This window comes from Ceratotherium simum, chromosome 1 (assembly GCF_057802395.1).
Source record: "Ceratotherium simum simum isolate JZ-2026a chromosome 1, ASM5780239v1, whole genome shotgun sequence".
Classification (NCBI taxonomy): domain Eukaryota; kingdom Metazoa; phylum Chordata; class Mammalia; order Perissodactyla; family Rhinocerotidae; genus Ceratotherium; species Ceratotherium simum.
Genome location: NC_141900.1, coordinates 71,174,410 through 71,186,583, shown reverse-complemented (window position 1 = coordinate 71,186,583; position 12,174 = coordinate 71,174,410). Strand labels below are relative to the sequence as shown.

The window sequence follows — 12,174 nt, the reverse complement described above, 5'->3', positions numbered from 1 at the left end:
AAAGGTTCGTTGTCATGGGCCTGTACTCTAGTTACTCACAATGTAATAGAAAGAAACACGTGAACCTCTTATGATTAGGAAAAAAGGTGTAAATGATATGATGGAGATATGCACATTTTGTAAAAGGATGCTTTTTAAATTCACAAAAACTAGTTTTGTTTTTTAATCAGAGCTGCCACCCTTTGACTTAAAACAGAGAGTTGAAAAGACCATTGCATGTGGCCACAAAAGTTTGTGAGAGAATCTTAGAAGATGCGCCAGAATGGAATATCATTGCCTTGTTCAGTTTTTCCCTGACCTTGAAGGCATACATTTTGGTATTCTCCAAACGTGTGTGAGAGTGTGGGTGTGTATTTATTTGTAGTCCCAAGATTCTGAAGTGCGTTGCTATGGGTCTTTTCTCTGAAACCATTTGCTGATTAAGTAGTTGTAGTTTCACTAGAGCTGAAGAGAAATTGATTTTGTCTAACAACAACTTGTCACCAAATGAATAAAAAAGATTTTTTTTAAATTGGCAACAAAGGTTTTCTTTTTCCTTTTAAAAGAAGTCTGGTTTTTAAAAAATTGCATATGACATTTCTCCATAGTACCCATCTTCAGTCTATTTTTATCTCCCCCTTAAGGCATGCTTAAGCTAAGGGATATGTCATTGGCTTAGTATATATTGATAGTCTTTCTGAAACAGGATATGATATAGTATAATACTTGCATAATCAGGATTCTGTCTAGACTAGTGAAATTAAAATAGTGACAGAGCAAAAGGAATCTCTTTCTAAAGTAGAATACATTAGGAAACATTGTTTTACCAGAATATCGATGAAACTTGCGAATATGGAATAGTATTTTATATCAGTATCGAAGTGAAGGTTTTGGGCCGGCCCCGTGGCTTAGCGGTTAAGTGCGGGCGCTCTGCTGCTGGCGGCCTGGGTTTGGATCCTGGGCGCGCACCGACGCACCGCTTGTCCGGCCATGCTGAGGCCGCGTCCCACATACAGCAACTAGAAGGATGTGCAACTATGACATACAACTATCTACTGGGGCTTTGGGGGAAAAATAAATAAATAAATAAATTTATTGAAGTTAAGGTTTTAATATTTAGAATGCCTTGTTGACTTTTGTGTGTTAATCTTACTGGTATTCATCATTTTAGACTGACTGTCAGAAGATAAAGTGAAATTTATTTCAAATGTTTTAGTAGGGATAAAGAGGAACCTCAAACATAAGTGCATCTCAAAAAATATAAAGTATAGCATGCTGTCCATGATACAGGAGAGGGGAAAATGGTCACGTTGCTCGTGTTTTGAGCTAAAATATAATCAATAAACATTATATGTTAGTAGGTGACTGATGACTAGGAAGCAAAACCAAATAACAGTCTTAAATCCCAGGAGTTTTGACTAACTAAAACCAAGTTCTTAAATCTTTTTTGGCGTTTTGCGTTTGTCTAGTACAATAATTTATTTCCCAAATTATTTTTTTAGGTATATTTCATTGAGAAAACTACCGAGGAACAATTTCAAACCAGGGACTGCCTTGAAATCTGCTAAATCAAGATTCCCACTTTTTTCATTCCTGTTAGCCCAGAGAGGGTGCTGGGAGAGTTACCCTCTACGCTTGGGACCAAGCTTGATTGAGTCAGTGGGTTTCCCAGGCAGATGAATGACTTCTCTCTTATCTCAACTTTCTGAAAATATTTGCTCAATATTTCCATAAAGCAGAGAAAGAATTTACCTTTTATCATTCAAATGAAGTGCGAGGGTTTTGAATTAATACATGGCGTAGAATCTCTACTCAGCCACGCACCAGCTTTGTGATCTTGGGCAAAACAATTTACTATTTCTCAATTTGCCCGTCTAGAAAATGGACATAATAATAGTACTGCCTTCATAAGAGTATAATTAGGATAAAATGAGTTAATCCATGTAAACTTAGCAGAGTGCCCATCAAATGGTAAATTCTCAAAAAAAAAATTAACTAATAATATGATTAAGATGTAATTCATTTATCCCAAGATAAATTTTTGCACATTTCCTTTTAACATATCTTAAAATTGAAATAATAATGAATTTTCTTCCACTGTGAAGAGAGCTTACAGTCCTTTTCCTTGAATTATAGTAAATGACAATTGGTTAAAATTAATTTAACTCTGCATCCTCAGTTGGATCTGTGATTCCCAGCCTCTGCTTCAGAATTATATCATATGGGAACTTTAGCTTCATTTGAGAATCCTCGCAGCAATTTATGTTCTCTTCATTCAGGCCTCATCAGCCACCACTCTGTGGAAAAAAACATAGGTAATAGATGTGGAAATGATCCCACAGAAATGTGTATTGGTTGCCCTTTCTCTGATGAGAGGTCAGGAATAGGCATAATATAAGAAAAAGACAAGGCAAGCCAGGTAGTTGAATCTGTTAAATATATCTATCTAGATTTAGCTTGCAAAAGAGAATAGAAATGTTCCAAAACAGCCATAAATTCAAATCCATATGCTTCCTTAGAGATCTGATTTTGGTTCTCTTTCCCCCCCCGTATGGGAGAAAGGGAGGTTTTGGATGACAGAGCCATTATTTAAGGCAAAGATCGAGTAGTGAATAAGCATAGAGACTTGGTAGGTTCTGAGCCTTACTAATGCCCTCTACTCCTTTCCCTGCTTGTTCCCTCGGCTGAAGCTACACTGACCAGGCCACAACATTGCTACTTTCACGTTCCGTGAATGTTAGCTGTGTGTTCTGTGCCTGAGACAGGCAGCCATTTGATTGTATCATAGGCACCAGGATATTGAAATTCAGAAGCTCCTGGCACCTGGTAGATTAATTATTCTTGGGTTTATATTCACTTTATTTTTTTGTAACATTTCTTTGCATCTAAAATAGTGTCCACAAGTGTTTATTGACTTGAATTAGTGCCTGATCATTTTGTGTTTCATTATATCTTGGTGGCACTGTATTTTCAAATGCAAGTTCTGTGGGGAGTTAGATGTTTCCTATTCCTTTGTGGACCAAAGAAAATTCAAGTTTTATTTCTTGGGCTCTCTTTTTGTGCTTTGGACTATAGATTTATAAGACCATAAAATATTAAGCCTTCTAATGGATGGTTACCACTCAGAATGGTGTCCTTGTATGATGTTAATTAAATACCGTGACACAAAATATGAAAAAAAATCTTAGATACAAACACCAAAACATGTTAGATCATGTTTTTTCTTTTAGTGCACTTTTTCTACTTTTTAGAATAATAACAATGATATCACTTATGGAAACCTATTCTCTTAAAAGTAAATTTTTTGTTTGCATGTATATTTATGTTTTCTACTTTTGCAGTTGCTACTTTGCCGCTTTTATCAGAAGTGAAGCAAATGTCTGTTGTCTTGGGTGCTCGCCTAATTGATATAAGCAATTTGATATCAAATGAAGAGCCTAATAAGTTTTGAGTTTAACTTAGGATGAAGAGCAACTAGAAAAGTGATGAGTCCTTAAATAGTAAATGATTTTCAAAATATTAAACTTTTTTCTCTTATAGTGAGAGATTCTTCTTGAGGCTGAATAGAAACGGGCTGCCCAAAGCCCCAGATAAACCAGAACGACATTGCTCTCTCTTTGTGGTAAGTGGATCTTGTTTTATCCAGGAGGCGGATTCCTCCCATTGTATTTTATGTTACTTAGGAGAAATAAATTATTGTGAGAGAACATAGTGAATTTGCTTAAACTATGTAAATACCACACAAATTATAGTAATGCCCAGAATTCTGAATACCACCATTCACAGTCACACCTTTGTTCCCTTGTGTATGCTAGAGCCTGTTACACTATTGCCATAGGATAGGGGTGATAGGGCTCAGGATGGCCCATGGCATTTAGTACATATGTACTTAAGAAATGTTTAAAGAGTGAGTGAGAGATTGAAATAAGAATCAGCTTTTCTTTTAAGTATTATTTAACATTAGTGGACTTACAGTAACGTTGATTGTAATGGTATTTTTCGAACGGGATTTGAACTATATGCTTCTGCTACAAAAATTCCATTAGGAACATTCCTGTTCATCTTTGTCTTTCTTCTGTTATTTGTGAAAATAATGTGCTATGTCCTTTAAACGCTCTGCACACATTGTGAGTTCTAAAATAACCAGACTTTGTTTTTTGGTAGGATTTGGGTAGCAGCGAGCTAAGAAGGGACATCTATATCACCGTCCACATTATCCGAATTGGTAGGTACAACACCTGTTGTCAGGGTGATAGAAGCAGGGAGAAGAGACATTGAGAGGTCTCTGTGTAGTTGTGTTTGTTTGCTATGTGGATCAGAAAGAAGTCAAAGCAAGATATGAATCCAAGAATCACAGAATTGGGGAATGGTTCCCTGGCCTGCCCAAACTCACATACAACCTCCTCACCCACCATGAACAGATCTTGTGTTCTTTCCATATAGGTCATTAGGTAGTTTATTGTGTTTCATTTTGTTTTATTGGACTCCCTAAACATATTTGATTCAGAAATTTGGTATTCGTCTTTTTAAATTCTAATTTCTGTTAATAGCATAAATTACACTTTTAGGAGCTGGATTTCCTACAAGTTTATGAAAACGTTACACCAATTGAAATTTTCTTTTCTTTTTCTTTTTTTTTTTTGTGAGGAGATCAGCCCTGTGATAACATCTGGCAATCCTCCTCTTTTTTTGCTGAGGAAGACTGGCGCTGGGCTAACATCCGTGCCCATCTTCCTCCACTTTATATGGGACGCCGCCACAGCATGGCTTGCCAAGCAGTGCGTCGGTGCGCGCCCGAGATCCGAACCAGCAAACCCTGGGCCACCACAGCGGAGCGCGTGCACTTAACCGCTTGCGCCACTGGGCTGACCCCTAATTGATATTTTCTACAGCGCAGAATACTGCAGAACATTATTATACAAGGTGCTATAAGAAAAGGGTTCTGAAATACTGAAGACTGTATATTCTCTTCACTTGTATAATATCATTAGCTTATTAAAGGGTCTGAGAACACCTACAGGGAAAAATTAAAATGCCTATCCAACTTTGTTGATCCTAGTTTTCCACACATTTGATTTGACTGTGGAAACATTTATATAATGTAACATTTATTAACATCTTGCAAAACACACTTTGGGTGTTCAACAATGAACTTGCACAATGAGGCCAGAATATGTTCACCGTTTTTACACACAAAATACCTCTAAAGGCATGCATTTTATAGCAGAGGATGGGTAAAATAAAGAATGGTGTAGCCTACACAGTTTTTCTGTTAAAACTAACCAGCTGATACTAGGAATTGATTCCCACTTCTTCACTAACTGTGCTACATTACTTGCTTGGGAATACTTCTGCAGGATAGTAATCTCTCTCCATGCAATCCTGCATAGCGATCTTTATTTTTATAGTCTCTTATTTTATGCTCATGATAACCGCATTGTGCACTAAGAGAGGCTATAAAACATGTTGTCATTCCTACATAGATTTTCTATTATTTTTTCTCATAAAAATCTGTTCTGAAAACCCGTTTTCATTTTATGCTATTTTTATATTTGAGGGACAGTAGAAATAAAAAACAACATAAATTGTCTTTGGTTTTGTTTTAATTTTCTTTTTATAAATGAATATGTGGGAAAAAATTTGGAAAGGATCTTTGAAAATATTGGACAAGTTGGAATGCATGCTGCTGTGTATTTATGAGATAAAGCCTCTGTCTGTTCCCAAGATGGCAGGGGTGCAGTTTGTTATGTAATTCTTCGTGGGTTTTTTTTTTTTTAATTCAAATGTGTAATACCAAATGCTAATGTAACATATAGCTTTGGATTTCTTCATGTAAACATTGCTAAAATTTGAATATAATCTTCTACAGCTTTGAGAGAAAAAGTAAACCACTTTTGCTTTCAGAACTCTGTAAAAGCTATCTACAGGTTTTTGGTAATAGAAACACACGCAGCAGAGCAACTACATACCCTGTTTGCCCATGGCCTGGGTGACTGTCCTCCTCTCACCGGGTTATTGCCGAGGAAGCCGCTTCGGTAATATTACCCGTTAAAGGGCTACCTTTCAAATACATGGTGTTTGATAAATGATTGTATTTTTTACTCAGATTTTTATGATAGTTAAATTGTCAGAATGAATGTGGAATCAAAATTACCAATCTCCCCTCCTCCAAGCTTTGGTCAAATTAATACTTCTTTGAGATTACTGCAAAAACTTGCCTAATGATCACATTTAGTGGTTTGACATTTTGAGCCTTGAGGAGAAATAAGATTTAAGGTAAGACACTCTAAGAAGGGTTAAGACTTAGTCTGCTGCAGTGAAATTAAGGAGTTGGAGGATTGCTGTCTCTCAGGGGCAGACACTTCTTACTTTTTCTAGAATGTCCCTTGTACCTGCTTTAGTAGGAAAAGGGCACGCTGACCCTCACTGGCTGCAGAGAGCAGGAGCAATAACACCTCACCTCGGAATTTAACCTCAGATCTTTGATTAGAAAGAAGGGAAGCAAAAAGAGAGAAACAGTTTCATATCCTCCTGCTCTTTCCACCTCTGTATCTCCCCTTTTGGCTTTTAGCTGGTTGCTAAATATTTTTACCTTTCTCCACTCCTACCTTCATTCCTACTTGGACAGTTTTCCTAGAAATTGGACCTAACTGTGAACCCTTACTAATCCTAGAATTGGGGACACCAGGGCTGGCATCAACTAGTCTTTTCAGTACAGTCATTAGACCAAAGGTTTCCACAGAACCGGGAAAGAAAACTTAAAATTGGGTGTCTGAGGATGTGAGTGGTGTGGAGGTTGGGGAGTTATGCTTCACAGCCGTCAGAGAGAGGGACGGAAAACTCCCTGGAGAGTCTTCTCAAGTTGCTGTGAGAGAACACTTTCCCATCTTCCCTATGTTGCAGTCCTCCCCAAGCACCCACAGTTTTTTCTTTAGTGCACTTCTAGCTAAAGGGGTTGGAAAAAAATAGGATGCCTTGTATAAACTCCTAGGAATTTAGAGCTAGAAGAGTCCTTGGGAATAATCTTGTTGAGAGTTCTAGGTTTTTTTGTTTTATGTTTTTTTAACTAATAAAATTTTTTTTTTTTTTTTTTGGTTGAGAAAGATTCGCCCTTAGCTAACATCTGCTGCCAGTCTTCTCCCTTTGTTATTTGTTTTGTGAGCCGCCATGACAGCATGGCCACTGACAGACTAGTGGTGTAGGTCTGTGCCTGGGAACTGAACCCAGGCTGCTGAAGCAGAACTAGGCCACCAGGGCTGGCCCCATAAACTTCTTGTGTGATGTTAAATAACTTTAAAATACTCCACTCTGTAATCTTCTATTGTCTTTATCAACTTACATTTATAAGGAAATGGTTAAGTGAGAAAAAAGTTATATTTTAAATCACGATATCAATAAAGATTGGAGTATATATTTCATCCTAATACAGTCAGTAATAATATTCAAAATAGAGACAAACTAGATTTTTTTTCCATTTAACAAGTGACCAAAATTTTAAATTTGTTTAAATCAATTCTGTAAGTAAAAGTATGATTTGTTGACAGATTCAAATATGATATTATAAAAGGTTTGATTTGCAGGTGAAATTTATATTAAAACATAGATTGACAATTGGACACATATTACACCATCAGGTCATGAAAACATGATATTTGAAATTCTTCAGTTGTGCACATCTAAAAAGCGGCTGACTTATTTTGACCATGTTTTAGTTTTCATTCTGCCTGATAAACGAGAGGTTTTTGGGCTGCTATTTGTAAGCATTCCCGGAAAATGATTTATTGCAGAGGCAGTTTTCCTTTATTACTGATGAATGAAAGCCAAATTGGATATTGCCGTCCCTTTTTTTCTATTTAACGTTGGCTTGACAAGTGTTAGAGTCATCTAGATGGGCTATAGGACAGTTTCGCTCAGATGGAAACTACTTACAGGTCTGTTGCCAAGCACTGGGAAACAGATTTGCACATTTTTTTTTGTTATTTTTCCTCACATTAACTTGTTATATTTCAGCTTCAGAATACTTTCTGCTTTCTGTCTTCAGAATAATCCCTTGGTAATTAAATACAATAATAAATTAAACTAGTATCTCAATGACATACTTAAAAATGTATAACAATGTTAACAAGTTGAAACTGTGTCAGAGTGAAAACCATCCCAGGTGATTCAGCAATTGGCTGAGTTCTCATCCGCCTGAGCCCTGGGTCAGGAAAGGGCAGGGTCATTTGGTCACCTGTGCTTACTTGCTATACCTTCAGGGAATCTCAAACTACTTCCTTTCAAAGGTGAAATATTTGAAATTGTTTTTTAAAAATGGAATTTTTTAAAAATAGGAAAATAAAATAGGCACCATTACTACCTTTATTAATGCGAACCTCGTGGAGTGCCTTCACGATTCCTTGGGGAGAGGGTTCCCCAACTGGATCAGCTCCAGTCTTCCTGTTTGATAGACAACAGCTGATGCCCAGAGGTAAGCCCGAGCTCACCCAGCTAGGTGGTTGGAGAGGAGAGTCCAGAACTGAAGCAACATCTTCTGTTGCCCCAAACCTGTGTCCTTTCCGTGGCCCAGTCACATTTCATATGGCCTATCTTGTAGCTGTATCTATTTAAGATGCACTAATCAAATGGCTCCTTGGGCCATGTTTGCTTTTTAATTGGACAGGTCGAATGGGGGCAGGAGAAAAAAAGAATGCCTGTAGTGTCCAGTACCGGCGACCCTTTGGCTGTGCGGTTCTTAGCATTGCTGACCTGCTGACAGGAGAGACTAAAGATGACCTCATCCTGAAAGTGTACATGTAAGAAGCACGCACATGGTGGGGGCTGAGGGGCACAGAGGCACGTGTGGATTCTACCTGGTGATGCTACTTTACATGGGTAATAGAAGAGCAAGGGTTGGGTTGAGTCTATGAGCCATTCCTCAAAAGCTCAGTAATCTGTAGACTTGCTACAAGTGAGCCTATAGTTACCACTTGCCAGGCAGAGAGATTATGAAATTGAGAACAAAAGAATATAGTTCATCAATAGATTGAACCGTCCACTGTAGAGTATCTCCTCTGTGAATTTAAAACCCTAACATTTCTTTATCCCCAGAGAGTGAATTTGTTCTTAGAAAATGGAAATAGATTTTAATGTAAATTGATTAGAATTAGGAAAGAGAAGTTCAAGTGATTTCCCTCCTACTTCATATATTATTAGATTGCTAGGGCTGCCATAACAAAGTACCATAAACAGGGAGGCTTAAGTAACAGAAATTTGTTGTCTCACTGTTCTGGAGGCTAGAAGTCCTAGATGAAGGTGTCAGCAGGGTTGGTTCCTTCTGAGGGCTGTGAGGAAGAATCTGTTCTTTGCCTCTCTTTCCTAGTTTCTGGTGGTTTGCTGGTGGTCTTTGGCGTTCCATGATTTGTAGATGCATCACTCAGATCTCTGCCTTCATCTTCACATGGCATTCTCCCTGTGTGTGTGTCCATTGCTGTGTCCAAATTTCCACTTTTTATAAGGTCATAGTCATATTGGGTTAGGGTCCACCCTACTGACCTAATTTTAACTTGATTACCTGTGTAAAGACCCTATTTCCAAATAAGATCACATTCTGAGATATTAGGGGTTAAGACTTCAACATTATCTTTTTTGGGGGACACAGTTCACCCTGTAACACTCCACTAAGAAAATCACTTAATGTATTCCAAATCCTAAATTCAATGACTTTTTAAATGCACGTGGTTTCATATTACCCCACGCTGAGCACCGCCCCACAGGTTTGGAAATTGAGAGCTGATATACAGCGACATGCTCAGAGCAGACCCATGGAGGGTGAGGCGGGAGAGGGAGGGGTTTTCCACATTCCTGGTTTGAGGACCACGCCACTGACCACCTCCATGAGCCAGCTTGCTTTCGTTTCATGTTCTGGCGGTCGAGTTGATATATCCAATGGATGTCGATAGTTTTTCATATGTGGAGGTAACACAACTGGCCCACTGCCTGTGGGACATATACTTCAAATTGCTTTTTGACCATTGCTGCAGGATTTCATGGATTTATCCATTCTCCACCCAGTGCCCCCAGGACCTGTGTCACACATTTGCTAATTAGTTGACAAAGATTTGTCTATATAGCCTGTGGTTTAGGACCGGAAACTCTCTTTATCTCTTTTAAGAGGGATAAAATCAATGACCTTGATTTTAAACTTGAAACTTTGTGGTGAATCTAGAGGAGAGTAATACTTGCTACTCTCTTTATCACATGGCAACCCTCAGTTTCAGTAGTTGGGCTTAAATCCATGATAATCCTCTTTCCAAACTCTACTGGTGGTCATAAAATATAATTTATTTGAAATAATACTGATGCTAATGGCCACCTCGCACAGTGCTTATAATGTTGTGCGAGGAACTGTGTTAGACACTTTGCATGTACGTGTCATGTCACTTTATCCTCATAACAAACCCTTGAAGCAGATGTTCACTTTTACACATAAGGAGACAGAGAGGCTAAATAACTTGCCCAAAGTCACCTGGCTAATAAGAACAGGAACCAGATTTGAAGTCAAGACTGTCTGACTTTAGAACCTGAGCTCTCGTGTTTCCAGGTTATATGTTTCTGGGTGTTATTTCACACCACTGTCTAGTAATGTGATAATGATGCTGTTGTGTGACATTGCTTTTTAAGTAAACCAAGTTCTTCACAAACACAATCTCATCATTTCTTAGAGTAGTCTTGCCAGGTGTGGGTAGCAAGTGCTATATTTATCTTGCCATTGGGAAAACTGAGGAACCAACAGTTGCATGCATCATCCTTGATTATGCAGCCAACTAAAGAAGACCCATGAATTCCAGCTCTACTTATGGGAGACACTCGCTCTCATAAAAATAAATTGTACTGCTCTTTTTGGTTTTTGTTGTCTGTTTTTTCATAAATATCAAATAAGGTTTTGGGTTATTCTTGCTGGAAGAGTGATCTCTTAAAAATGCCAGTTCAGCAAATTATGAAGCTGTTACAAGAGGAATATTAGCCAGTCAAAACAGTCACTGTAAATTAAGAAGGAAGGGTGAGTTTAGTAAAACATTTTAGGGAAGTGCCAGTTACAAATAATTTCGAAGAAATTTCTCTTTGTTAAGGTGACCAAATCCTCAGCCCGTCTAGGACTCAAATATAAAGCAGTCACAAGGACCTCATCTGAGTCTGGAAGATATTTCAGACTCAGTCACCTACGTTAGGAACTTTGATTTTGTTTAGAGTTTTGTAGATTAAAAGCATGAATTCTAGAGTCACTTAACTATCTAATAGGAAGCAAGCCATCTTTCCTCCTTCCCCACTGAGCTGAAACTGGAGGCAGGATGTACTAAATGGCAGTTTGGTGTCTTACAGCTGGACAGGTGGGATGGTTTCATTTCATCTTAATTTTCCAGCCTTCCAAGATTCACTGTTCTGTTTGGTATCCTACTGTTAACTGGCTCAAAAATAACCTCCATCATATTCATCCTGGAAAAGCCTATGGTGGTGAAATAAATAAATATGTAAGCAAATTGTGAATTATCAGCTACAGACAAGATCACTAGGAAAAGGAATCTGTACTATGGAACAGTTTGATTGATAGTGTATAGAATCTTGATAGTTAGGACTCTTGGCAGGGAGCATTTGTGGCTAATAGGAGATAATAGCGAATTTACTAACATGTCCAGATGAGGGAGGCTCTCCCTGGCCTAACTGGGGGAGTCCTGACAGTAAAGAGGGATAACAGACCCAGGTATTTAGGAACCATCAGGAGCTGCCAGTCAGAGGGACATCCATCCATTCATTCATGCAGCTGATGTTTTTTAAGCATCCACAATGTCCGGAGTACTGAGGGAGACGCAGATATCAACCAGTCCTAGATCCAAAACTCAAGAAACTGAAGAGTCTCCTAGATGAACTATATCATGTAAACAAAAATAACATGAGCTAGCAAGTGACGAGAGCTAAAAGAACAAGGTAGAGATGTCTGTGAGAGTGAGAAGGCAGAGAGATGCCTTTCAGCCCAGAAGTGGGAAATTAACTACCCTTTGGTAAATCCTGCCAGCCTTTTGCCAGTGCCCAGTTGTGTTAACCTCAGTTTCATTTTGCTTGGCCAGTTGTGTTAACCTCAGTTTCATTTTGCTTGGTTTGTTGCATTTTGGTGCTAGCCGAACTTGGTCAGGTTATTGTAGGCAGTGACTTGCTAATGTG

At 38.3% G+C, this 12,174-nt stretch overlaps 1 protein-coding gene across 4 annotated transcripts in view; it reads left to right on the top strand.

The window, feature by feature from the left end:
* The window catches only part of DOCK4 (dedicator of cytokinesis 4), a 447,327-nt gene that overhangs the window by 221,277 nt on the left and 213,876 nt on the right, over positions 1-12,174 (top strand). For all 4 annotated transcript variants that reach the window (XM_087429682.1, XM_087429692.1, XM_087429686.1 and 1 more), the window contains exons 9-11: positions 3,520-3,601; positions 4,144-4,204; positions 8,639-8,771. In XM_087429682.1, coding sequence (XP_087285808.1) covers positions 3,520-3,601; positions 4,144-4,204; positions 8,639-8,771 — 276 coding nt within the window. The remainder of the gene's footprint in view (positions 1-3,519; positions 3,602-4,143; positions 4,205-8,638; positions 8,772-12,174) is intronic.